This window comes from Manis javanica, chromosome 7, assembly GCF_040802235.1.
Source record: "Manis javanica isolate MJ-LG chromosome 7, MJ_LKY, whole genome shotgun sequence".
NCBI lineage: Eukaryota > Metazoa > Chordata > Mammalia > Pholidota > Manidae > Manis > Manis javanica.
This window is the reverse complement of record NC_133162.1, coordinates 13,179,540-13,205,065: the sequence shown is the minus strand read 5'-3', so window position 1 is coordinate 13,205,065 and position 25,526 is coordinate 13,179,540. Positions and strand designations below refer to the sequence as shown.

At 38.7% G+C, this 25,526-nt stretch overlaps 1 protein-coding gene across 3 annotated transcripts in view; it reads right to left on the bottom strand.

Annotated features, from left to right (window-relative positions):
- SHTN1 (shootin 1) overlaps window positions 1-25,526 on the bottom strand; it is a 98,871-nt gene that overhangs the window by 15,588 nt on the left and 57,757 nt on the right. For 2 of the 3 annotated variants that reach the window (XM_073240337.1, XM_037011091.2), the window contains 4 exons: window positions 21,420-21,529; window positions 18,165-18,218; window positions 13,028-13,148; window positions 8,532-8,718 (listed from right to left, as the gene is read on the bottom strand). In XM_073240337.1, the coding sequence (XP_073096438.1) occupies window positions 8,532-8,718; window positions 13,028-13,148; window positions 18,165-18,218; window positions 21,420-21,529 (472 nt within the window). The remainder of the gene's footprint in view (window positions 1-8,531; window positions 8,719-13,027; window positions 13,149-18,164; window positions 18,219-21,419; window positions 21,530-25,526) is intronic. The other variant, XM_037011093.2, reaches the window with a different exon arrangement.

Sequence of the window (25,526 nt, the reverse complement as noted above, 5' to 3'; positions counted from 1 at the left end):
ATAAGGGAGCCCGCCGGGAGGGAGAAGAGCTTCCCGACAACTGCTGTAACCACCGTGACAGATTAGACAATAAAGCCTAGAGAAGAATCAAGACTTTGGGTGTGTTGCTTAGGTCCCTGAAGGGTCGTGACAAGTGGTGCCGAACCCCGGGAATCGCTAAACCTCGTCGCGACCTGATCCGCTGACCCTGGCGCCTGCCGATGAAGTAGAGCTTGTAACTTTCAGGAACGTCGCTGGACGCTGTTCGGTTGGCTGGCCAGACTGGGAGAGGGAACTGAGGAGGGTGAGTGGATCGGCGAGTAAACTGAAAGTATACATGGCAGGGCAGACAGCAGGCAGTTGCGGTGGGTGTTTATGTGTAGTGTGTGTGTCCTGTTAGTGTTTGTGATATTATGTGTAGTGTGTGTGTCCTGTTAGTGTTTGTGACGTTGTTTATTATAATATATGGAATGAGGAGGCGCCAGTGAAGGTTCGCAGAGCAGCGACAAAATCAAAAGGTTCGCAGAGTGGCGACGAAATCAAAAGGTTCGCGGAATTAGCAACGTAGTCCATCTAAATCATAACTAGGATACTTGCCCCTTTAGAGAGAGGATGGGGACGGAGGCCTCTAGGGTTAGGGCCGAGGAACCTCTGAAAGCGCTCCTTAGAGCTAATGGAACCCCTTTGAAAACGAAGACTGCCAGGGCATTCCTGAACACTATACAGAATCATGCCCCATGGTTCTTAGATGAAGGAAAAATCACCAGCCCTTTATGGGACAGGTGGGGGGATGACCTACGCCGGGCAGACAAGAGGGAGCCCCTTCCACCAGGGACAATCCCTATTTGGGGTCGAGTAAAAAATTGCCTGAAGGGACAGAAGCCAAGCTGCCGAGAGGCCATCCAAGAGGGGGAGGAAATATTAGAGGAAGTACGAGAAGAGCGTGCCTCCACAAAGGCATCGGAAGGGGGATCTGAACAGGGACTGCCATCTGATGAGGATGAAGACGGGGAACTTTCGGGGGATGAGCTAGAGAACAGGTTTAAACAGTTTCCCCTGATAATCATCTATCATTATATGGATGACATCCTTTTGTGTCATGAGAGCAGCAGGGAGCTAGAGACAACCCTCAGGGTCAGGGTATGGTGGAACGCACCCACCTCACCCTCAAGAATGCCTTATATAAACAAAAAGGGGGAATAGGAGAAGATTTTAGAACACTGGACAAAAATGGCCGCAGTGCAGCAGAGTGGCACGGCCAACAATCCAGTCCAAAACACATGCCTAAAGTTTTGTGGAAGGATGTGTTGGAAGGAACATGGAAAGGCCTGGACCCAGTGATAATCTGGACCCGAGGCTCGGTTTGTGTTTTTCCACAGGACCAGCAGAACCCCGTTTGGGTGCCTGAATGTCTGATACGCAGAATGGAAAACCCCGGAGCAGAGGTACAAGATGATCGCACTGCTTCTGCTCCTGCCGTGGATCCTACAGCAGGCGAGGGCGGAGCCGAGCTGCAGCTGCAGCCACTGCTGCGCTGACTATCACCATTCCTACGGCAGAGACGCTGAATGGTCTGTCCCAGGCCACTGAACCTTCTTCAAGAACAATTGGACCTCTTGGGGGAGGTTTTGTCTGTGGGCTGTGTATATGAGGGTGTATTACTGGTATTCCTTTTCATAATTATTCTAAAGCTGCCAAACTTGTCCAGACAGTTAGGCAAGATGTTAAACGCCACCAAAGCCTGGTCAGGTGTAGGTGTCATAGGAATATTGCTAATTGTGGGCCTCCTCGTGCTTGGGAGGAAAGTCTGTTCCATACAAAAACAGCAACGGGGAGAACGGAAGGTCCTGTTGCAGGCCATGGCAGCGCTAGAGGAAGGCATCTCCCCTAGAGTATGGCTTAATATGCTGGATCAGTAGTCAAGGACGGGTAAGATCGGGAGCTGCGCATATCAACCTAAGACAGGGCGCAGACCTAAGCTGTCTGTTGCCTGAGGACGGGTAAGAATGCTGCAGACTCCGGACGACCTAAGACAGGCATGATCCCGACAGCCCTTTGGTTATAAAACAATAAAGGGGGAGATGTGGGGGCCCGGCCTACGGCCGAGGCTGAGCCCCACTCTAGCTAGACAATGCCCTAAAGATGGCGCCTGCTTCCTGCTCACCACCCTTTCCCCTCTTCCCTGTTGGGGATTGGCCCAGCAGACTTCCGTACCCGTGCACAGCTCGTGCTGCCCACTTAGAGTGGTGCGTGACACCTATCCGCTTAAAGGTCACGCATGATACTGTCCCAGATTGGTTGGGTGACTGAATATAAGGGAGCCCGCTGGGAGGGAGAGGAGCTTCCCAACAACTGCAGTAACCACCGTGAGAGATTAGACAATAAAGCCTAGAGAAGAATCAAGACCTTGGGCGTGTTGCTTCGGTCCTTGAAGGGTCGCGACACTACTCTTCAGTATGTTTGAAATATCAATAAATTAAAAATGTATAAGTGAAACTTATTCCAAAGACTAAAGTAGCTCAGGCTGGTATTCTGATAAAGTGATTTACAATGTTTACTTGTGAAGCATGTCTCATTACTGGACAACTGACACAAGAAACTGCACAGATTGGCTTTTCAGAATTCTCTTATTAAGTAACATTTTCTTCCCACTGCAAGAGATATCTTAGTTGCTTAGTTAGCCTTAGGAAGGAGAGAAGTGATCACTAAGACTAAATCACAGGACTAATGGAGCAATTTATTGCAGAATCACTTCTTTCTATAAACGAAACCTCATGGTCATGTTCTTGCCTCCCGTTCCTCAAGCTCTTAATATACTCCACACTATGGTTCAAAAGGATGGACTTTGGAGACAGCATGAAAAAGGCTCAAATGAAATCTGACCCGACTCTTGATTAGGGATAGAATTCTGGTCAAACTGTTTGCCTTACTGAGCCCCAGTTTTCTCATCTGTAAAATGAAGATATGTCCAACTGTACATTTGAGAAAGTAAAAATAACATATGAAAGTACTCGGCTTAATAAATGTTAATGAAACACATTAACAACAACAAAACATCATGGAAGCAAATTCTAAAACCCTGAACCTCTCAAGTGGGAACTGGTTCCATTATCCAAAAGCTCCATCTATAATCAACATACACATTTTGACTGTAGCAATTTAAGAACATTTCCTTTTGGATAAGTAGTATTACAATATGGATCTATATTAATGAATATTGATGAAGAGTAATAAAAAATATTAACTGAAAAGAAGAAAAACACATAGAATGGGATGTTGTAGGCTTTCTCCCCCAAAATGGTTTCCCAATTTATCTCACCTATATAAATCAAATATATTAGAGTTCTGCATTCTGTTGATAATAGATAACATGTTTTGGGTACCTCACACAGGATGAAAATGGAAGACAACTCACCCATACCTAGGTAAATTGTGTTTTCTTAACTACTGTTCAACTTATGCTTCTGAAATATTAATTTCCCAGTTACTCTTTAATCAACACCACAGAATGTGTACATTTGGAACTGGTCAACCTAACTGGCATAAAAGAGCAAAGGTCAGGCATCGACCAGCTCTGGCCTGACTGTATACCTTATACTTTTCTGTACATGTGTTTGGGAGGCATGTCAAGTGTTCATGTCATACTCAAAAAAACACATCTGCCATGGTGGCAACCTGATGGCTATTTCCAAAAATTGAAACCACTTTCAAAGGCCAGAGTTATTTGGAAACATAAGTTAAATCTACAGTGGTGACAGAATGGGCCATGTCATTTTTTACCAAAATAAATACTGATACCAACAAGGATGAGCAGAGTGGCTCTAAAGCACAAAATTTCTTCTCACTTTCTCTGCCACAAAATAAAGAGATAGGAAAGACCGTCCAATTCATTTCCTCTGTCATTAAGTATCTCAAATCCAAATAGGTCTAAAAGTTTTGCGGCAATCCTGATCCCCTAAGAATACTACCCTGAAGAGTGACAATCATTTTGATTTGCATTTGTAAGTCATGATGATGTAGTTTAAAAATGATTTTACCTTTCTAGTAGTATTTTACTGTAAATCTACATTGAGAGGCATGTTGTAGGTAGAAATATGCATGCTTAACCCTTGTTTTATATTTTAACTGTGAATATCTCTACCAAGCAACCACGTTTGGGAGAAATTATTAGGGTTCTAGAGCTGAAAGGGACTCTATGTAGAAGAGTCCCTAATCTACTGGACTCAATTTTAGATAAGAAAAAATACTAACAAAAGGAAAATAAAACAGAGGTTACATGACTTCCCCAAGGAACCCTGGTCTGTCAATAACCCAGGTGTCCAGTATTCAAGCTCCCAATTATGCCTTTTGTCCTTGATTATCCAGAAATGGCCCAGTGTTATAATTTTAACTTAAGGTAGGAAAGGAGTTAATAGAAACTCCCCTCATATACTATCTAATTTACATGACAACTACAATGTAGGTGTTATTACCCACATTTTCCACATGAGGAAAGAGTCACAGATGAAATAAGTTGCCCAAGGTCATAAAGATAATAAACAGCAAACCCAAGAGCCCAACCACTAGCTTATCTGATTGGATAGCTGGAGTTCTGGAAATAACCTGATGCCTGCTCGCCGCCCTGCGCATGTATGAAAAGGCACTGTTTAGAAAACCAATCAAACTGTGTTTCCTTGCTACTCTCTCCAGTCTATAGGCTTTTACTGGTAAAAATACAAATTCTTCTTGTTTTTCTGACCCTGTACAACATTCAGCCTGTTTCTAGGTACTGTAGTGCTCTGAAAGTAGTAAAATAGTTATTGCTTAAAAATTCTATAATTTTGAATTCCCCTATTTTATACTGAGCATCCCATCCACTGATTGGCTTGAATCAATGAATCTTACATATTTTACCACTGACAGACTACTCTATATTAACAGGAAAGAACATGAAAGCAAAAATCAGGCTTATACACTGTTCATTGGCTTGGCCAGCTCTTTACACCTCATGGCATATGGCAGGGTTATGAGCTAAGTCTTGTCTGAATTGTAACTAACCACAATTAAAGAAATTCAAATTTAAAAAACTGTTAGATTTAAGATATTAAAATAAGATAGTATATGCTTATCAGAAATAATTAACAGGAACCAATTAATTCTAAAGCTACTATTAAAATAGTAAGCTACTATTAAAAGAGCCTAATACTAGGCTTCTCCAGGTCCCAATTTTCTTTTCCTTCTTTTTTCTTAAAGAAAAAAAAACAACTTGCTTTGCTTAGGCTGGTGACAAGAACGTTCATTTTAATTAATCCTTGCAATTATCTACTAACGGTGTCTCTTGCCTTTTCATAAATCCCTAGGAAATAAAACCAAATTTCTGGCTATATAATTTACCAGATAGGAGTTATTCAATTATTTGGAATACAGAGATGTTGCTTTTAGGAATTTACTAAAAGAAAAGAGAAACTTTCCAAGAATAACTTGATGTAATTTAATTTTCTGGTTAAGTGAAGATCTTATGCAACAAACATCTTTGTTTCACTCTTAAAACCTTTCTTAGTGGGGTCACAAACTTTCCTGTCCACCTGAGGCGAATGAAGTGAGCAGAGCTGGATCTTTCTTTTACAGTTGGGTGTTCTGTTGTCTCTGATAAGTTTAGCTTGAGTAGGTACACAGATGCAAAAGATATGCAAAATTAAGCTGAATGTAAATGACTCTTGAGCATTTAAAAAGCCAAATAAGCCCACCAAACAACAAACAAAAATCTCTAGCATTTGTGTATATGTGTGACTGTTGAATAATGGGGGGGTGGGAGTGCTGGTCAAATGTGTTTTCTAATTAGTTGATAACCTGCTGTTTTATTGATATAAAAATGTACTCATTCATTCATTTATCCAACAAGTATTTACTGAGAAGCCTATGATAACGCAGGAATTCTTCTAGTGAAAATTTTTTGTTGATACTAGTGAACAAAGCAGACAAAAAATTCCTACCCTCCTGAAGCTTACATTCCAGCAGGGGAAGAGAGAAAATAAGCAGTAGATACAATAAATAAGTATATCGTATGTTAGAAGATAACTGGTAGGGGGAGAAATGGAATAGGGTAAGGGGGAATCAGTTTAGAGGAAGACGACTTAAGATTTTTAAATAGGATGGTCAGGGTAGTCCCCATGGAAAAGATGACATTCGAGCAAAGAAATGATGGAGGTGAGATAATAAGTCATGGTGCTACTGGGAGAAGGGCAGAGGGCAGAGCAAAGCAATGGGCTAAGGTGGAATGACACCTGGAGGGAGAGGGGAGGCTAAGAGTGGCAGACACTGGGGGCGGGGTGTGTGTGTAATAACATGTACTATAGACTACTGTACTGTGATGGACATCCTCCCTTGACTTTGATTCCCTGTCAAGAGCCAAAAATGCCACTCACCTGAAACACTGTGGTGGTGTCGCCACAGATCAAAATACAGATGCAATTGCTGGAGTGCAAAGACAGTTTAAAAAGCAAAGGAAACTGCAGTTTTCATTGCTGATCTGATTTCAAAGTGCATCAGCAATTCAGGTCTATGAGTTAAGACAATGTGGTTGCCTCTCCCTTATGGCTATGAACTTACTAGTCAAAGTGAGCTTATTAGTCAAAGCCAGCCCTGAAAATAGCCCTTCTCATTCTCAGCAGTTAGACCAGTTTCAGGGAATCCTGGTAAATCCACATGAGTTTTTACTTTTCAAGCTTACGTGTAACTACATTAAGTTAAACTTCTTTTACTCATTAAAAAAGCTAGGTTTAAACATAAATGAATGATGTGTGCCTGTCTGAAAAGCAAATAATTACCATGTACATGCACAAAATACTCTGATTCATTTGGATGGTCTAACTGTACTTAAGAAACAGATTTTTCAGAAAGGCACTCTTCTTTGCTAAATGACTGTCAATATGAAAATACACAGCATTAGTTATTTCAGCTAAAGAATGTCAAGAACTAAATAATCAAGCACTGGATTACAAAGTTTAAAAGTTAATACAGCAGCACAGAGTATTTGTATTAGCGCTTTAAGTAGATAAATTAAATTGAAATGTGTCTCTTAAGCAGTCATTGAAGAAGCAAGATGAGAAATAAATTGAGCTTCACTTAGGCCTTTATGGCATCTAACAACTGTGTCTGTCAACACATGGATCCTTTTCACTGTCAATTCAACACACATTTTGCAGACCTTGGGCCTGCAATTATTTCATTTCCTTTCTTGGAAATGTAATTTCCACTTACTTTTGCAGAATAAAAGGCAGACAAAAGGAGGAAAGAGTTGCAGTATTTTCTGATTAAGATTATCTGTGTAAAATGGTAAAGGAAAAAAATCTATACACACACACTGAAGCATTTCTCAGAAACAAACTTGCCTCAGCCAAATTGCTTTTGTGTCTGGATATTGGTTCAAATGTAGCCAGATTGTTGATGTCAAATTAGGTGTTAAACAAATTTAATAGGAAAGATGAAGAATGAATATAGATCATCTTTCTATAAGAACTGCTCAAATGACTCTAGTCAAAAGGAAGGAAACACATGACTGCAGGAGAAAATGTGCTTTAATTAAACACAATGACATTAGATAAAATTGTAAATCAGCAAAGAAGGCCATTCATTCCAAAAGAGGAAAAAAAAATAGTTAATAGTAACAAAGAGAGAAATGCAAGAATGGAAAAAAATACCAGTTGCCAAAAATAGATCTAAATTGAATTTCAACTTCATTTGTCCAGGCTTCACATTTTAAACTAAGACAGGTAAAGCTACAAAAAAGGGTTCTTTCTCTCCTGATAGAACAGGAAATCAGAGGTTTAATTAACCATGATTACAATATTCGGCTGATCTGATTTGTCTCACCTCTTCCTTTTCTCTAAATGACAAGTCAGCTGACATTCTGGCAAGAGAACTAAAGCAAAACTAGACTAATTTCAAAAAGAGCTTAACATTGTTATAAAACAAATTGACCTTCTACCACATCTGTCTGAAACACATTCAATAGCAGGATTTTAACTCTGACAATCAAAGTGCCACTTTAAAGCAAGTCTATATAGATAACTCTTCACATAGTCTCTTTTCATTCCCAGGATAGAGCAATATTAAGGCACATCTTTAATTGAAGACCAGAAAATAAGGTTGTAAAAATCTTCCCTTCAAAGTACGTTTAAAGATCTAGTATCTTCTAAAAGATCTAGTATCTTCTTTGGCTGCTCATGAACCATTAAGAGAGATGATCTAAGCATTTAGTCTTAAAAGAATGATTAAGACTTCTGATGCTGAAGAATTATCATCCAGGTTGATTCTTCGAGTAGAAGAAAAACCTGATTAGCGAATCAGTTTAGGGGAAGGAATTCACTTTATACACTTATCTGTTCTGGATCAGAAGAAGACCTCCTCTATGCTAGAAGCCTAGAATCAAAAGTTGGCTTATCACACAATGGAAGAAGAGTATTTATCGGCTAACCAAATTAAAATCTCTCTAAAGAGAAATAAACCAAAGTAACAAACAAATTAGTCATCACAGATTCTTCACACACTTAGTAAAGAGCATCATTACTTACTGAAGTGTAACCTTGGAACTTGTGTATCCTTCCAATTTACACGGCCCTTCACCTGGCTCAGGTGTTGGGGGGTTGTTGAATTCTGCCTCCAGAGTTTTCTTGTTCAAGGCTGTTTTTGTTACACTGGATACAGAACCCAACACTGGCATGGATTTGGACTCTGAGGTGGCTAATATCCCGGATGGACCTTAAAACCAAACACATACCTCAAGTTTAATCATTCTGTGTGATGCTTATTCATATGGTACTGACAAACAGATTAGCTGAAAATCCCTCAGGAAGTGCAAAGGCCAAGTTTTGTTAAAATTTCAAGAGCATGCCAAGAAATGTTCCTATCAGAAATTTGCCCTGCTTTGGTGGTAATACTGCTTTTCACTGCACCAGACTTATGCTGAGAAATGGTGTGCAGACCTTTCAGAAACCACAAAACCTCAGGCCATGGTCCTGACCGGAATCCTCAGTAGGACTGGAATGGGGAACTCTCTTCTCACAGAGCATGGCCTTCTGACAGCCCTGCTTGAACCATGTGGCCTCTCAGGAGTTAATTCATCCCAAAACTCAGCTCTGCATTTTAAACAGAAAATGGAATGATGTCAAAAGGCTCTTTTTAAAAGGCTCATGAGGGCTTCGTGAACATTAAACACCTTTATGAACATTTTCATTTTAATGTGATTGAGAAGTAAGTGGATTTATTTCCTGTTAAAATACAGACACAGGATTATAAAAATTAAGTGGCAAAGACTTTGGCTGTTTACCTTTTGGACTTTTCTGCACTTCAGGGTAGGATTAAAAAACCCTAAGAGGGCCTGTTACTGAAACTATTGGCATATCAACATAAAAATTCCAGGCATTTAATCTAAACTCCATCATTACTTTTTTTCTATCTGTAGTTACAAAGATACTATCCTAGACAGTTTTTTTTCCTTCAAAGGAAAATTCTAGTATGTCTTTCTTGAAACTTCAGGAGGAATACTTTTAAAACAAAGAGATTTATGAAATGAGTCAAAAATGAGAAATAAAATGGCAACTTAAAAAGAAAGCTAGACAGGTGTCACTAAGAAGAGGACAAAACTTGGGGGTCTCTTAATCCTTAAGAAATGTTAGATCATCTCTACAATGGAGAATACTGGTAGGTATAATCCAAAATGCTAGCTAATCCCTGGTCATTAATATTAAGCTCTGAGCTTTTATTCTGACATTTGTGTGTGCATGATGTATCACAACAGTGTAACATATCAACTCCAAAATGAAGTGCTGATTTGAAATGTGTAAGAGCTGCAAATAGGTAACGGCTGCAAAACTGTTCAGCCATTGTATTGTTGCCCTGCCTTTAGCCTTATTCCACGTGGGACATAGACCCCTCTGGTCTAGTGGAACGCCTCAGGCCACAAAGCATCAGTGTCAGCCTATCTCATTTAATTCATCCATACCATCAGGGCAGACAAGATTGTGATATTATTGAGCATTCTGGTTCAGAAAACCTTTCCTTCCCGCCCATGATAAGCCTCCTATTGCATGCGCATGTGGGAGTAAATAGGGCAGAAAGATCAAGAAAAAAAGTGTCTGAAAATACAAAATGAAGTTGAATTCAAGATTTGCTTCAGAGCAGCGCCATTCTGCCCTCGGATAACTGTGGACAACAAGACTAGAAAGCTTTAAACAATCTGTCCTTGGAGGAAAGCAAGATGTGTTTCTGAACACACCTACGCCTGCTGCTTGTTCTGCAACTGAAGCCAATTAAAAAGGGGCAAGAGGGAGTGAGCTGAGCCACAGCCCTTATTTGTCTTATATATAAAAATAAATAAAGAAAAATACATAATGTTTATTATTATTATCATTATTATTACATCCTGTTTAAGCTGTCCAATATTTTCCGAGAGGTACTTGCTGCTCCTCAAAATGTTACTTTGGTAGACCACGAGTTTAGGTAAAACAAGGGGGTATCAGTTAGGTCCGTAAGCAGAATTCTGAAGAAAAAGGTGCTTCACTGGACCTCGGGGAGGTAACAGCTAACCTCAGCTCTGAGTTCTGCAAACTTCAGGCTGCCTCTGCCTCTCTAATGATGCTTCCTTTCTATCTCATTAGCTTGTCCATAAGCCTGTGTGTGTAGAAGAAAAAAATCTCAGATTCAAGTGTACCTGAGGCACGAACCTACCAAACTCGTCTCTGCAATTTGCTCCTGCTGTGCAGCTGCACTGCTTTAGCTTCTGATGCCCTCTCCCCGTCCCCAAGAATTGTCACTTTGTCATTCCATGACCTTTATAAAAAGATTGACATGGTAAATACCTCTTCTAGTTTGATACTAGGAAAACACTGGCACCATCTTAAAAAACGGTATGATTTCCTTTACTAGATGACAGTGTTTGTAAGTTTGTTTCCTCCCCACCCCTCTTATTTATTTTTTTTGCTATGGCTACTAGGAAGCTCAAAAGAACTTTCTGCTCTACTACCCTCAGTATGTTTCCTCTCCACCTGCCAATTACACAGTTCTTATTTCCCTATCCAAATAGTAATGAATTTCTATCTCTTATTCTAACTTTCCTCAAAAGGTACATTGAATATATTTATATATTGGTGGAATATAATAAATAAAATGAAAGGCTCTCACCATACCTATCTAATGTTTTCCTATTTTGTATATCCACTCTGAAATTTTCAAATTTCCATGTTGACTAACATGAAAATGTTCCCTCATTTTTCCCATTGAAAACTAACTCTCAAAGAAAGAGTGCCTCCGTAGCTTACATGAATTACTAATCACAATAGACTAGGGGAAAGTTAAAAATTAAATGTTAAATGGCTACTATTAGAAGAAATAATGATATTTACTTAAGGGTAATAAGCTGAAATTATGTAAACTGAGCGAAAAAGGGATGTATTATTCATAATTTTAAAAAATGTTCAACATTATGAAAACTGTAAGAACATACAAAAATAAAGACCCTGCCGCTTGATGTCAGGAGATGTTACAACTTTAAAAAAAAAAAAAAAAAAAAAAAGAAAGAGTGCCTCCTGTGTGACCCAGTTCATGAGTGAAGTAAGAATGTTTCTGGAGGAACAAAAAGGCCTGGTAAAATACAAAATGTAAATGAGAGAGCACTAAAATGACATCCTCTAAGTCCTAAAAAAATGATGGCTATAAGAGAACTTTGAGGAAGTTGGAAGAGTTGATTTGAGTCACTGACTGAGTCACAAAAATGAATAATGACTCTGTGGAGGCTGGTAAATGCTTGTAAAGCAATCCTAAAAGAAAAAGATCCCTTATGATGCCCCTTAACTTTCCCGAGAGGTGGTTAAATGTTTTTGTAGGGGAGGGATTTTTACAGGATATGAACAGCTGAATTTCCAGACAAAACCAAAAACTGAATTTTTTTTTTTAAAGAAGAAAACAAGGGTTTCATCTTTTTTATCATAAAGGTTTGGTTAGTATTACGCGGTTTTCAGTTCAAAACCTAATTACTCAATTGTTTGAGTAAATGCCTATGTGGAAACTAGAGCTTGATAATCAAAACCCCAAACCCTTAATATTCTAGCAACTTAGACCTGGAAACATGACTCAATGAAAATTTAAACTATTACTATGGACTAGGTGGAGTTGACTGAACTGTCTAAAAGATTTCAGCCCATTAGCTATGGCTGCTGATTAATTTTACTTTAGTTTGGGAAGTCAGCCTCCTGGCCACCAGGGAAAAACCTCATAAAGACTTCTAATAATTCCTGTGACCAAGCTGATGGAAGAAACCTGAAGATAACAAAGTTAGTTTTGGAATAGATTTTGAGGTCTAATGCATATTTTGCCACAAATGTACACTGGGAGCTCAAGAATTGCTCAGGTGGTCAATTATGGTTGGTAACAGAGCTAAATTTATCATTCACTTAGTTCACAGGCAGAAACCACAAATAAGATGGATATGAAGAACAGAGACGATTTCTTTGCATTTGTAACTGATGTGTAATCACTACTACTTATTCTGTGCTGACTTTGTGCCAGGGTGCTAAGTACTTTTCACAGGTTGACTTACTTAATCCTTAGAATAATCCTATGAGGTAGTGCTTTTATTATCCTCATTTTATAGCTAAAGAAACTGAGGCACAGAGAGGCTGAGTAGTTTGTTAAGGGCAAGCAGCTAGTAAATGACAGGCCTAGGATTCAAACTCATGTCGTCCAGTTCCCGATCCTGTACGCAAAGCTATCCTGCTGCCAAAGCCCACCCTCAATGTTGCGACACAAGGGCATCTTGCAGTAAGGAAACCAGATCTATAGATGTCTGATTACCTACAAATAAATAAACAGCAAACATACCAATAAATAAAAAGTACATAGGAGTTTCTTATGGAGTTCCATAATTATGTACCTTTGCCCATCCAATACTTCTCACTCACAGTAAAAAAAATTTAATAGTAATTTTTAAAAGATCATTTCATGTTTAAAAGGACTTAAAGGAAGATGTTTCAGAGAGGAAGAGTAGAACTATGGAGAATTCAAACCAGCTTACTACTTCTATCTGCTTCTGTTGTCACCTTTCTGCGACGCAAAATCTTTTCTAACTCAGTTTCACTGTTTTCAGTGTCAAGGGATTTTAAGCTTCTTGACCTAGTGGATTTGTTAAGTGTCCCCTAAAGTAAAAACAAAACAAAAACAAAAACAAAAAGGTTAATGTCTTAATACAATATACAAAAGAATATAAAAATCAAACCACTTAAACATTACTAGAATTAGAATGGAATTAGGAAATAAAGGAACTTGCTATATATACATTTTTTTTTAATGTGTATCTTCAACAACACATAGTGCTGGATCATTTAAGAAGATGCTGCTGATGTAAGATGTTAGATTTCATGTGAAAAGAACACTACAAGAATACCTCTTGATGAGCTAACTCTGTGAAATTCAGTGGTTGGGAAAGTACTCGCACACTGATGATTAAGATTCTGATACCTGTTGACTGATCATGGGGAGAAGAGAACAGATATATTGAACTCACCTTAGAAGGTTATCTTGATACGTCAGCCATGAGCTACTGAACCCAAGACCTTGTGGCACTGAAAAATGTATGGCTGATTCTTCAGAGAGAATGACCCTGGCTGCACAACTGGTGACAACAGTGCTGTGGCTGCCAAAGGAGGTATGTTAACACTCCCAGTGCCCTACCCAGAGATGTGCTGCACTGAGCACACCTTGACATCACTGTGAAAGAGGAACAGTTATAACCGTACAGGCAGGCAAGGAAGGGTCCAGCCTGGTAATGCATATTCCGAACAAGGAGGCAGTGAATGTGTTACTCAGGGCCTGGAAGACACCGAGTGAATCAAGAGATGCCATAAAGCTGTGCTCCTGCTGAAAGTGGTACTGACTGTCAAGATGATGGAGGAAGACTGCTTTAGGAAGTAGGTCTTGGAGGGAGAGCTATGGCTTTCCATCTCCATTACCAGTCAAGTGGTTTTACAGAACACTGGGTGATGTACTGCTTCTTAATATGTAAGGATTTAGCACCCCACCATCCCAAGTGTCCATTTTCTTTCATAAGAAATGTCCACTTCTTTTTTGAAACAGTCTTCCTCAGCTGTGCCATGGCTTGGGGAAGGGGGGAGGTTAGGAGAACCACAATCTTTTGATCAGAGCAAATCAGAACTTCGAGACTGGTGTAACTTGCCAGACTTCATGCCAGAGTCAAAAAGCAGCTTTTGTCTACCAGTCTAGCAACCAGGCCAGCCTTTGTCATTTCAGCTCACCGTGGGTTGCCTTAAGCCTGCTCACTGCCAACTTCCTGAAGGATTCTAAGAATTCTACTGGCTAAAAATGGTTAACTCATGTTTCTTTTCAGCCTAGAAAACAAAAAATGTAGCTTGTAAAATAAGGTAGCTACAAATCTCATATGATACAGTTATTATGTTGTTTTGTTTAGAAATTTTTTTCCCCTTAACTGCTTAGAATTTCTGAAAAGCAGCCTGTTATCAGGGAGGATACTAAAAAGATTATATTCTTTTGCTATCAGCTGCCAAACAAAAACTGACATGTAAAATGCTCATATAAGGTTCATATTTTAATCAAGCATAGGATACTCTCCCTCACTGGAAATACCTCTTTTTGCTATTCATTTACTGAAAAAATTCATAAAATATATTCAAAGGAAAATCACATTACATATAACACCATAATAGCTTATTTTATAATTTAACAATAAAATCACATTACATATAACACAATAATAGCTTATTTTATAATTTAAAAATATGATGATATGGTATACTAACTTGACAGTTAGCAGTAAAGATCTGTACCTACTCACCAAAGAATTAAATAGTAAGGTAGGATCAACACTACTAAGGTAAATAGAACTAGGGCCAATTTAGATAAATTTGAAAAAAACATATTAGAAAAACTATTCCCAAATCACTTGTGTTTATAATTTTTTTAACTTACCAGCTCTATTATTTGTAAAAAGATGTTTGAAAAACTTATGACCGTTACTATTACAACCCATAAAACTAATACATTTTTTAATGTCAAGGACATTCTGTGTGACTTTCTAAATGGCTGATACACATACACACATACACCCTCCAAGGCTCTCTTTTACTGAAAAATTTATCTTTCACGATATTCTGTATTTTTCATTTACATAGTAGCATTACTTTCCCAGATTCTGACTGTGGTAAGCTATCCTCTTGTCACCGAAGGAATCCATTTTCCAAGTTCTAATCCTTGAATCCCAAACTGTTTTCTCCATTCACTGACTGATATGTTTGATTCAGCTAATATATAATAGATACGGAGACAATTATGGAGAAAAACCTTCCGCATGACTCTCAACTGAAATGATCAAGGAGTTCAGCTAATAAAGTACCAAGACTGTCTTCCTCATGTATTGATATTATAATCATAAAATTGAGTATCAGAAACTAACTTGGAAAACACGTGGCATATTACAAGTCCCATACTTTGCAGAGAAGAGAATTCAAACTCAGGGAGCCTCTGGGTCTGGGCCAGGCCCCACAGTGAGCTGGCGCAGCTGCACCTTAAGCCCAGCTCTCCCAATTCCCAAACCAGTACTCTGTTTTTGCTTCAAACCACTTTGATCATTTAGCAATTTTAGTTCCCATATTAGTTAAATATTCATAATACTGACTAACAGGTGGCAAAATTAACTATTCAACAATGCTTGGGTACTTTGAAAAACCGAAGATGTCCAAAAAAAGACCTGAAAGGGAAGTTTTTTTAAAGCTGTTGTTTCTTTGATTTAGAGGTAACTGAACTTTAGAGGAGACCTTCAGATTAATTTGTACTGATACTTTCTTCAGAAACTGTTTCCACTTAAACTGCCTTTTATATGACTTGTGTGACTCAAGAGGTTTCCAAACCCCTCCCAAAAAAACCCTTGTGCGACCAAGAGAAATTAACTATATATTTTTATCTACAAAATACACTGCTTTGAAAAATTAAGTGTAAACAGGCTGAAAAAAATAAGTCCAGTCAATACTGATACTTTAAAAATTGGCTTAAAAACTGTACAACTCAAAATAAAATGAGGTTTTCCAACCAGCTCCCCTAAACCAGAGAACTATTTTCTATTCACATGCTAACTTTCAGCAACAGGCCAAACTCTGTGTTCCAGATGTCCCTGACAACTCAGGTCACATTTCATTTTAGCAAAACACCCCACACTGAGTTTATTCCTGGTGTCTGTTCTACAACAGAGCTGAACATGGGCCTTCCTGGTTTCTTGGCATCTCTTGGTACAGGAGCTGGCTTCCACCTCTGTGCCCAATGCGTCAGCTTTCCATGTCTTTTGCACGTTTGTTTCTCACATGCCATGACTGTGAGGTTGGTGTCATGTGCTTTGCTGGGTACTAACTAGTTCCGATCATCCTAACAGTCTGAACTCCTACAAGAAGCACCAATAAAGCCCCATCTGGGGGGCTTGCTTCCTTTCTCTGCCTCTTACAAGAAGGCCTATGGTTTCTTGGCCCCAGGTGACTGGAATTACAATCAATTGGCCCTCAGGGAAACTTCGGTAGCAGTGGTGCTTAGTTTCCATTTGGTGAAGAGCAGGAGACAACATCACAAGTTCCACTTTCAAAAATCACTTAATGTGAAGAAATATCATCACCAGAATAACAGCTGTCAGTGAGACACTTATGCCAGGCAAGGTAGAGAAACCTACTGATAAATCCAGGACAAGGAGGATAGGGGGCAATCTGTGGAAAAGAAAGATGTCTTGACAATTTTTACAGTTTGTAGATAATTTCACAAAAATCTGTTCCACAAATTTCTCTCCTTGATGTGGCACAAAATTATAGTGAATACAATGCATAGTGAATATGACCTTTAACAGCAATGCTGTAGTTTAGTAAACTTGCGATCATCCAGCATCATCAGAGATGGACATCCTGAGTAACCTCACGTTGTATGTATCTCATAGAGATGCCTGGTTTTTCAAATAAACCTAACGTTTAAAAAATCAAACTCAGTATAGTTTGCTCTTTCATGGATGATCAGAACTATACCTTGCAGTGCCCAAGGGACATCTTCGTGAGCAAGAGTTAGTATTCTAATGTAGAGACAACAAAAGAGGCCATCATAGGGAGTTTTCCTTAATAAGACACTAGGTAACAAAATGTTCTCATCAAAGAATCCACTAGATAAGTACATACTTTTTCAATGGTTTTAATGCTATTCTGTACGTAGACCACCACTGTTGGCACTATACCTCTCCTGTACAAACTCCACTCACCTAAAACTGAAGCAAACTAATTAGGCCATTTGGGGTTAAGTCTGCTGTTTCATGCTTGATGAAAATAATTTTATGACAATTATGTGGCTGTCTACATGCAATGCATAATTAGCGCAGTAATAACAAACATGGGAATTTTAGTTCTGTACCTCCGCCCCCATGTTCACTGACTCACTGAGCATAATAACTGGCATTGAGACTGTAACAGGATCTGAGAATAGAGCTCTTAGTATCTGAAACATTTTTTAAGTGAGGCGTTTGTCTCTGACAGCAACTGTTGGACAGAGCAGTACCTATCTATTCTGCTGGCAAAAGCGCATACTTTGGAAAGAAGAAAAATGACTGGAGATGGGCACTCAGCATGTTCTCCAATGGATATGAATTACTTGTAGAAAAATGAAATTAGTAACACAAAGAAAGGGACTTTTATTTTGTTCTCAAACTTATCATCAAAATAATTTTTTTAAACTATGAGAAAAAGCAGACTGTGACCTTGATACTAATGTATTCTTGGAAGCACCACTTTCAAGCCCCAAAACTAAGCACTATCTCCATAAGACAGTCTGCTATATTTCTGTCATTAACAAGCATGTGCTGATTCTCCCGTCTGTCCAGAAGCTTTATCTTCAAGCTGTAATGCAAGGATTGGGCAAGAATAGGAGACAAGGACTTTGGTGAAAAGTGGAACCATTTTTTAAAAGAAAAGCAGAGTACTGATTCCTTATTAACATGCCCAGTAGAGAAGTCCATGGGACAACCAAGTAAACTATCAAAAAAATGAGGCTTACTGTAAATAGAAAAGAAAACATATCACAACCAATTATTCATAAAAACAGATTTTAAAAAATACTCTTTCATTTTCCCATTAACTAAATAATAAACTGAGATCGGTTCTTACCAGTATTCCTTTTAGTTCATTCACTGCACTTTCAGAGCCTTCTGAAGATTCTGGCTACAGTTTTAAAAGGAAAAAAAAAAATTACTAATTCAGTTTTAAATACTGAACAAAGATTTTTACATGGCAAAATGTTGGTAGCCTATACTGACTATATTTTTTTCAATTAGGTCTACGCCTTATGATTAGGAAAAAGCATGAGCCATGTTAGTCCCCCCAAGTAGCAGTTAAATAGAAAATTGGAAGTAATACTCAAAGCAAAAGGACATAAGCTGCCATTATATAAATATTTTGTTACCTCTTGTTATCATCATACACAGAAAAGATCTGATAAACCTCAGATTTGGAAGATTTAATTCCAAATTATTCAGAACTTCTTACAATAAACTTCTCCATCCACACTGTTGGACTTCTGCCAGCAAGGGAGGGAGGGGAAGGCAGCGGTGCAGAGCAGGAAGCAAGCGACAGGGCAGAAAACCTCTCTCAGTTCCCTGAGCTCCAGGCGAAGGCCAGCTGACAGGGGACAGGTGTGTCTTGTTTCATGACTTTCACAACAGGATTGAGTCAGGAGCAGAGCCCGGCAAAGAACCTGGCTTATGGGAGAATGTTGGCATGACTGGCTGTCAAAGCAAACATCTCACAGGGTGTGCAGTCTAAATCCCTTCATCTTACTTAAGGGGAAAAGTTACACTCTGAGGAAGGTTGTATTTGAGTCCGGTGTCTTCATTACAAGCCCAGTTCTCTTCTGGCTACACCATGAACAAAATAATTTGAAATAAAGTTCTGGGTACTATTTGCCTGTCCCACAATAGGTAAAAGTCTGCATGGATCCCTCAACTAATTTAATAGAGGGAAAATCTAGCATAAGGTCCTCATGAAAAAGAAAATTAAAAAAAAGCTTCTGATCACTCCTGTACCACTTCCTTTCACAAAGGACAGAGATGAAGAGAAAAAACTGCCAGATACCAGGAAAGGAACACCTGGGACCTCTCCTACCTAGAAAAAGAGGCAAGGCTAATTTCTCTCTTACCAAGAAATGGGAGGTGATTAATAGCAATCTATAATCTTTTCAACTCAAAAGGTAATAAAAGAAGAGATACCATTCTGATTTTTAAAAATGGACAGTGAGACAGAGAGAGAGAGGGAGAGAGAGAGGTTTGCTGCTCATGTACAAATTAGACAAAGGCATTCAACTTTGATAGCCTAGGTTTTCTGTGACATAGACATGCCATCAGTGCCAGTCGTAAGTGCCAGTCAAAAGCTCTAAGACACTAAGTGTATCCACACCAGCACCACCAACAATATGAGACCATTTAGAAAATATGCAGTTGAAGTAGTATTCTCAAGGCAGGCTTCACTTCTGCAGGTAAACTGTTCAGGTGACAAGCTGTGACTTCTGAACAAATGCCCTGCCTAAAGGCACACTCAAAAGTGCCACCATGCCACTCAAGCTACCCTCTGACTGCAAAAGCCTTTTGAAGCCTGACCACATACTCATAACTTGTGGCATTTCTGGAAAGCACTGCTGGTTCTGGCACGAGTCGGTACTCAGCATGCAGCAGCCATTGGCTTTAAAGGTTACGGACCAGGTCATTCAGCACTACAGCTACATGGTTTAATGATTACCAGAGAAAAACCCAGTCGTCCACTCATCCTTGTTCAGTTGTTTTCCAGATTTTGGACTGACTTTAAATAATGTGTAACTGTTGGAAGAGTCATGGCATGAAAGAAAAAGGACAAAGTGATATTCTGAAAATGAAAGTACATATGGAACATTGATTGCTTATGATTTAAGCAGTTTTCAACATTTTTCTTTCTAAACTGATTTTGCGGCTTTATGACATTGCATTTTTCTCTAGAAATAGTCTGGTTTTGCTTTTTCTTTCCAGAATAGTTGTGACATGAAAGTCATAGAAATGTATTCTTTTCAAAGGTCCCACTTAGACTCTGCATTTTAAAGCATTTTCACATTTTCTTCCACTTGATCCTGACAACAATGCTGTGAGTCATAAGTCAGACAGGGCAGGTGAGACCTCCATTTGGTGGAGAAAAGTCTGGGAAGCTGGGTGGCGGTCAAGCGCCCCAAGTCCAACAAGGGTGCTGCTCCCTCACAGCTGTGCCAGCCTGTCCACCTGCTCAGCTTCTCTCTCAGTTCCACATTCTGTCCCTTACTTGGAAAACTGCTCTCAGGGTGCTGGCACAAGACTGAATTACTCTACAGAGCTGCCGGAAGCTTCCATTTCACTAGGTATTAGATCTCCTGGTGGAGGTACGCAGCGCTCTCTTTCCAAACCCCTGCCCACGGACAGCCCACCCCACGGCCATTCCTGCCTTGCCTGGCTGTCTGGCCTGCCTGTGACCAAGCAGCAGCTCTGACAGCCCTGCAGAATTTGTACTGAACAGTCATACTTTGGGACACTGAAGCAGCTGAAGAGGGGCATCCTTGAGAGTGAGACAGAAGGCCATAAAGTTTGGCTTAAAAGAAGAAGAAGAAGAAGAAAGAGATCCAATCTGCTGATGTCTTATCAAAGGAAAAAATATTTTTTAAGAAAAGGGTCATACACTATTATCGGGTCTATTGAAATGGGACAGACATGCAAAGGGAAGGGAGAAATGCTGAACTAAACTCCAGAGAGAGCCTGGCACTCACTCTGGTCTAGTTTAGAAGACAGCTCAGGATATATACATACAAAGTTTTCTCCTTGAAGTGACCTGGAATAGGCTTCTGAAATTAATGAAAATTATCATATAAATCTCGCTATTTTCCCAAAGTTGTCTTAGGTCTGTTCTGACATTATTATGTGACTCCACCCCTGGGTCCTCCTCCCCAACACACTCAAGTAGAAGCCACAAGAAGGCAAAGATTTTTGTCTCTTTTGTTTATTGCTAAACAGTGCCTAAAACAGTAGCTGGCAAATAGTAGATACTCGATAAATACTTTTTGAATTACACAGAACCAGCAGTTAAAGAAAAGAAGATGTAATAATTGTTATTTGTTAGGTGCAACATACTACATTCATGTATCCTCGAAGAGATGTGAGCACCCTGCAATAGCCACACTTTCTAAAGTGATACAGGTTTACAAGGGTCAGAGTCCCCCTGAAACATGCTTACATGAAAGTAAAGGTTTTTGTAACACATTAGCCTTATCCTGAGATTTGACAGTCAGTTTTGATGCAGCTTTCATCAAATCTTAAATTTTCACATTTGAAAAAGGAAACATCAAGGGGAGGAAAAGCCTTTAGTCATATTCCATACCTTGGCCTTCGATTTAGCTGTCTGATTAACTGGTCTAAGATGAACACCCTTTTTAATTCTATCCATCATCTCTTCAACTGCTTGCCTCTTCAGATCTGTGACTTCTTCAGCTATTCAAAAAACACACACATAAATCATGTTACAAGAAATCAGCTACTTCCTACTTCTGGTGACTTAGAAAGACTGCACTATGTAATTAACCACAGTCATCTTTCAGGCAGTCACAAAGTACCAAGAATTGATTAACAGCTACCAGGTCATAACAATTTTTTAGTCAAAAAAAAAATCTTTTAATAAGATATCTGTTTTGAAAAATAAGAGTTATAAACTTTAAGGTCTAATGTGTAGCCTGGAAATCCATATTGGTTCATCCTTGTTAACAAATTAGATTCTGTTCCATTTATTAGCATAATTAGACAGACCTGAATTTCTCCAGGTCTTTAAAACCCAACTTGGTGCCTAACCCCAAATAATCACTCATTCATTTTTGCCTCAAAGATGTTTTTATGACTTCTAGTATATCCTATGTCAAAGAAATCTGCTCAAAGGAGGAATACCTATCAAAAAGTTATTTGAAAATAAAAGATCAAAAACATCTTTTGCTTATTGGAAGAAATCCACAGTTAAAAAATAAGAGCAAATTGGTAAAATCTATTCTTAAATCTCTATCTTCTGTTTAGGAATCACACAGGTAGGAAACATTTAAGTAGGTTCTTTTTACATCTTTTAAAATGATCAATGTTAAAAGGAAACATATATCCAGAAATAACTGTGATTAAATAATTAAATTTGATTAAAAATTTCAACTGCCTAACCTTTGTGCTACTTTGCTGCAAAAACAATAAAACTGTTGAACTATGTTTCCATTAGATGAATGTACCTGAGGTGAGCTGAAACCAGTTGATCAGAATTGTGCAATCTGTCTCTCTTGCAGAAAAGCTTGAACAGAAGCACTCAGTCACTTTGGGAACATGTAGCACCATTCTGGATCTTGTGTTTACCTCCATCTAACTCACTTCCACCAATATGGGTAAATTTAAATATCTCATGAAGACCTTTCAATTAGCATCTTGAATAGACTTCATGCCACAGAGCATATGGTGGGCACTCAACAAGTATCAACCTACTGACTTACCTGTTCATGTTTTGGCTTTAAATGACTACTAATATTTTTACTATTTGAGCAGAAGTAACTTGGATGGTTTCTGAATGTAGACAACCATAACTACATCCCCAACAACACCAGTGTCGGGCTTTGTGCTAAGGAAGCCTAGATCATGGCTTCTTTTTCTGCTACATGGCAGAACTTCACTCTAACACTGGGTAGCTATTCCTCTTATACACATGCCTAAGGAAGCAACTAAGAGAATCTAAAAGGTTCCATCACACAGGCCACAGGGCTTTTGCTAACCCTATTCAAAATCAGGAGAGATAAATCCAAATCTGTCATGTAAGCACCTGGTATGGGTAATGGAATTCATTCCTGGGGATTTTTTTTAAATCTTCCAAAAACATTAGATTTTCATAAAGGCTGCCATTTTGAGTGAGACTTGGGAAGAGCGGCATGGCAACGGGCACGCAGCCTTCAAACAGATTGGCGCTCTGTGAGGAATGACTGAGACCCAATTAAATGCACCATACAAAAACTAATTAAGGCAGGCAGATGGAGAATTATGGTCAACACCATTCAAATCTGCTGCAGCATCTAACATAGCAGGAATTTAAAGTAGTTTCTTATTTTTGCTTGCCAGAATCATAGTGATAATTCAGAGAAGTGCCACTATCTGTATTGTGTACAGATTATAAAGTAGGCTTTAATTTCTTAGGCTTTTTCAACTGTAAAAACTTAATTGGTTTTAAGGAAAAGAAATCACTCTTATCAGATTCCCTACTCAGGCACAATACAGGGGCAATGCTAGGTTAGCTACACAAGCTTTCTCCCTCCCCAACCCTGTTTTTGAACTAGCAAAAAGCAATCTATATGAACTTCTAAACTATTAAGTAGTTCTAATAAATCTGCAAGAATCACCTACAGAGAGCTCATGGTATGTTTTGTAATTCTTTTTGCAATCACGCAGTTGGTAATTGTCTCACAAAAGCATGTAATCAGGGGGACAATAGAAATATGCAGGATACTGGAGATTAAAGAAAAGGGACAAATGGAGACAACAGGTCTAATATTATTGAACTGCCACAGGAAAATAAAATCAAATGTTCTTTGAGTTAGTGCTTCAAGGTCAGTCTTGGATCAGAAAGCTACATGTAATTAATTGAGGCTTAAATTTTAAGACCCACTTGAAAAATAAGTTAGTTCCTCAAAAAGAAAAAAAAAAGACCCACAGACAAAACCATCACCTTGTTGCTCATTAAAAACCTTTTCCTATTACCTAGAAGAAACTAAAATGAATTTCTAAATTCCCCAGGATTACTTTTCTCTTTCATTAACATTTTTCAAAGGGTATTACAAAAAATCTTGTGCCACCATGATGTACAAAATTTCCAAAGAACACATCATGGTTGAGTAAGTTTGAATTTAACCTAAGGTCATAAAGTCAAGGAAATTTCCTTAACTACACTGATCACAAGAGCCTGCTGAACAAGGACTCCAGCCCCTCAAAGGGTGGTTGGTACTTGGTCCTTTTGTTTTTTAAGTTAACCTTTTGAGTATTTGCTACGTGCTGGGTACCACTCCAACTGCTTTACGTGTTTTGAAACTCAGTAATCCTCACCACCAACCTATAAAACAGAATTACCATGATACCCGTTCTAGAGATTAACAAACTAAGGTACGAAAATAACAAAATAATGGCCTAAATATATGGTAAATACAGGAAGACTTCTGAAATCTCAGAACTTATGCAACAAAGGTGCTTTCATCGAAATTAGAGTTATTAACTTTAAAGTTGGTAATGACTCCTTACATTTAGACCTTAAAACTACTTCTAAACTATTCTACAGACCTTCCCTACAATCAAACTTTTTAAGATCCAGAATGTAGTAATAAAAGTCTGTCCATTCATAAGCTCTGAAAAGAATACCAAGTACATAATAAAAGCCATCATAAAATGTTAACAAGGAAAACAATGTGGTGGTAAAACTGGTATCTACATTACAAATGTCAACCCCAAGAGTCACAGAAGACCCAGTATTTGATGCTCTACACTCATTCATAATGCATTTAATCACATTTGACTTATTTATTCAACAACTAATATTTAGTGTAAACTATCAACTAGACATTATTAGTAACTATGTTGCCAGAGAGACAGAGGCTCAAATTATGTGTGACTATGGTACATGTCATTTAGGGCAGTATGGTTTTAATTTAAAATCTTATAAGCAACTTCAGTGTCTGTAACTCTACTTAAATTCTCAAAGTTGTTACTTAAATTACTTAAATTCTTAAATAACTCTACTTAAATTTCTCAATTTCCAAAGGCTGAGGGAAAAATACTACCACATCTCATGAATTGTAAATGAAAAACATCATTTTCATAAGGAAAACTTTATGGTTTCTAACATTGGGGGTTAATAAATTCTAGAATCTTTAAGGATGCTGTCAAAGATTACAAGCCAATAATGTAACTTACTTAGAAGGAGAAATCATTTTATTCTGACTGCCCTGCCACCCCTTTAAGACTGACTAACTGGCCCAAAACAAGTTGGAAACCAGGTTTAATTACAGTGTCAGGGAAGGTTAATAGCAATGACCTGGGAGCAGCACTGCCCCGCAAAACCCCCAAAGGCAGGGCTTCTGAATCCTGCGATGCCTTGTGCAAAGCAGAATGTGCCTTTCAGCAACATTACTATTCAGAAGAATAGGTTCCAAAGGGCTGGAGGAGGCAGGCACAGAAAGTCAATTCATGTAGAAGAAATCAAACAGTTTTCATTGGTAGTAGTGCTATGAGGTTCTTCCTAAGAAAGAAAAGACTAAGTCAAACCTTCGAGTCATTCCACAAGCATGAAAGCTATGGGAGGCTGCAGAGAACAGTAAACCCTCAAGGAATTTGCCTGTTCAGGCGGAGAGATGTGGAAGTAACTCAAACACCAGAGCAGAGGCTGGGAGAGCAGGACATGAAATTCTTACACTAACAAAATTTGAAGCAA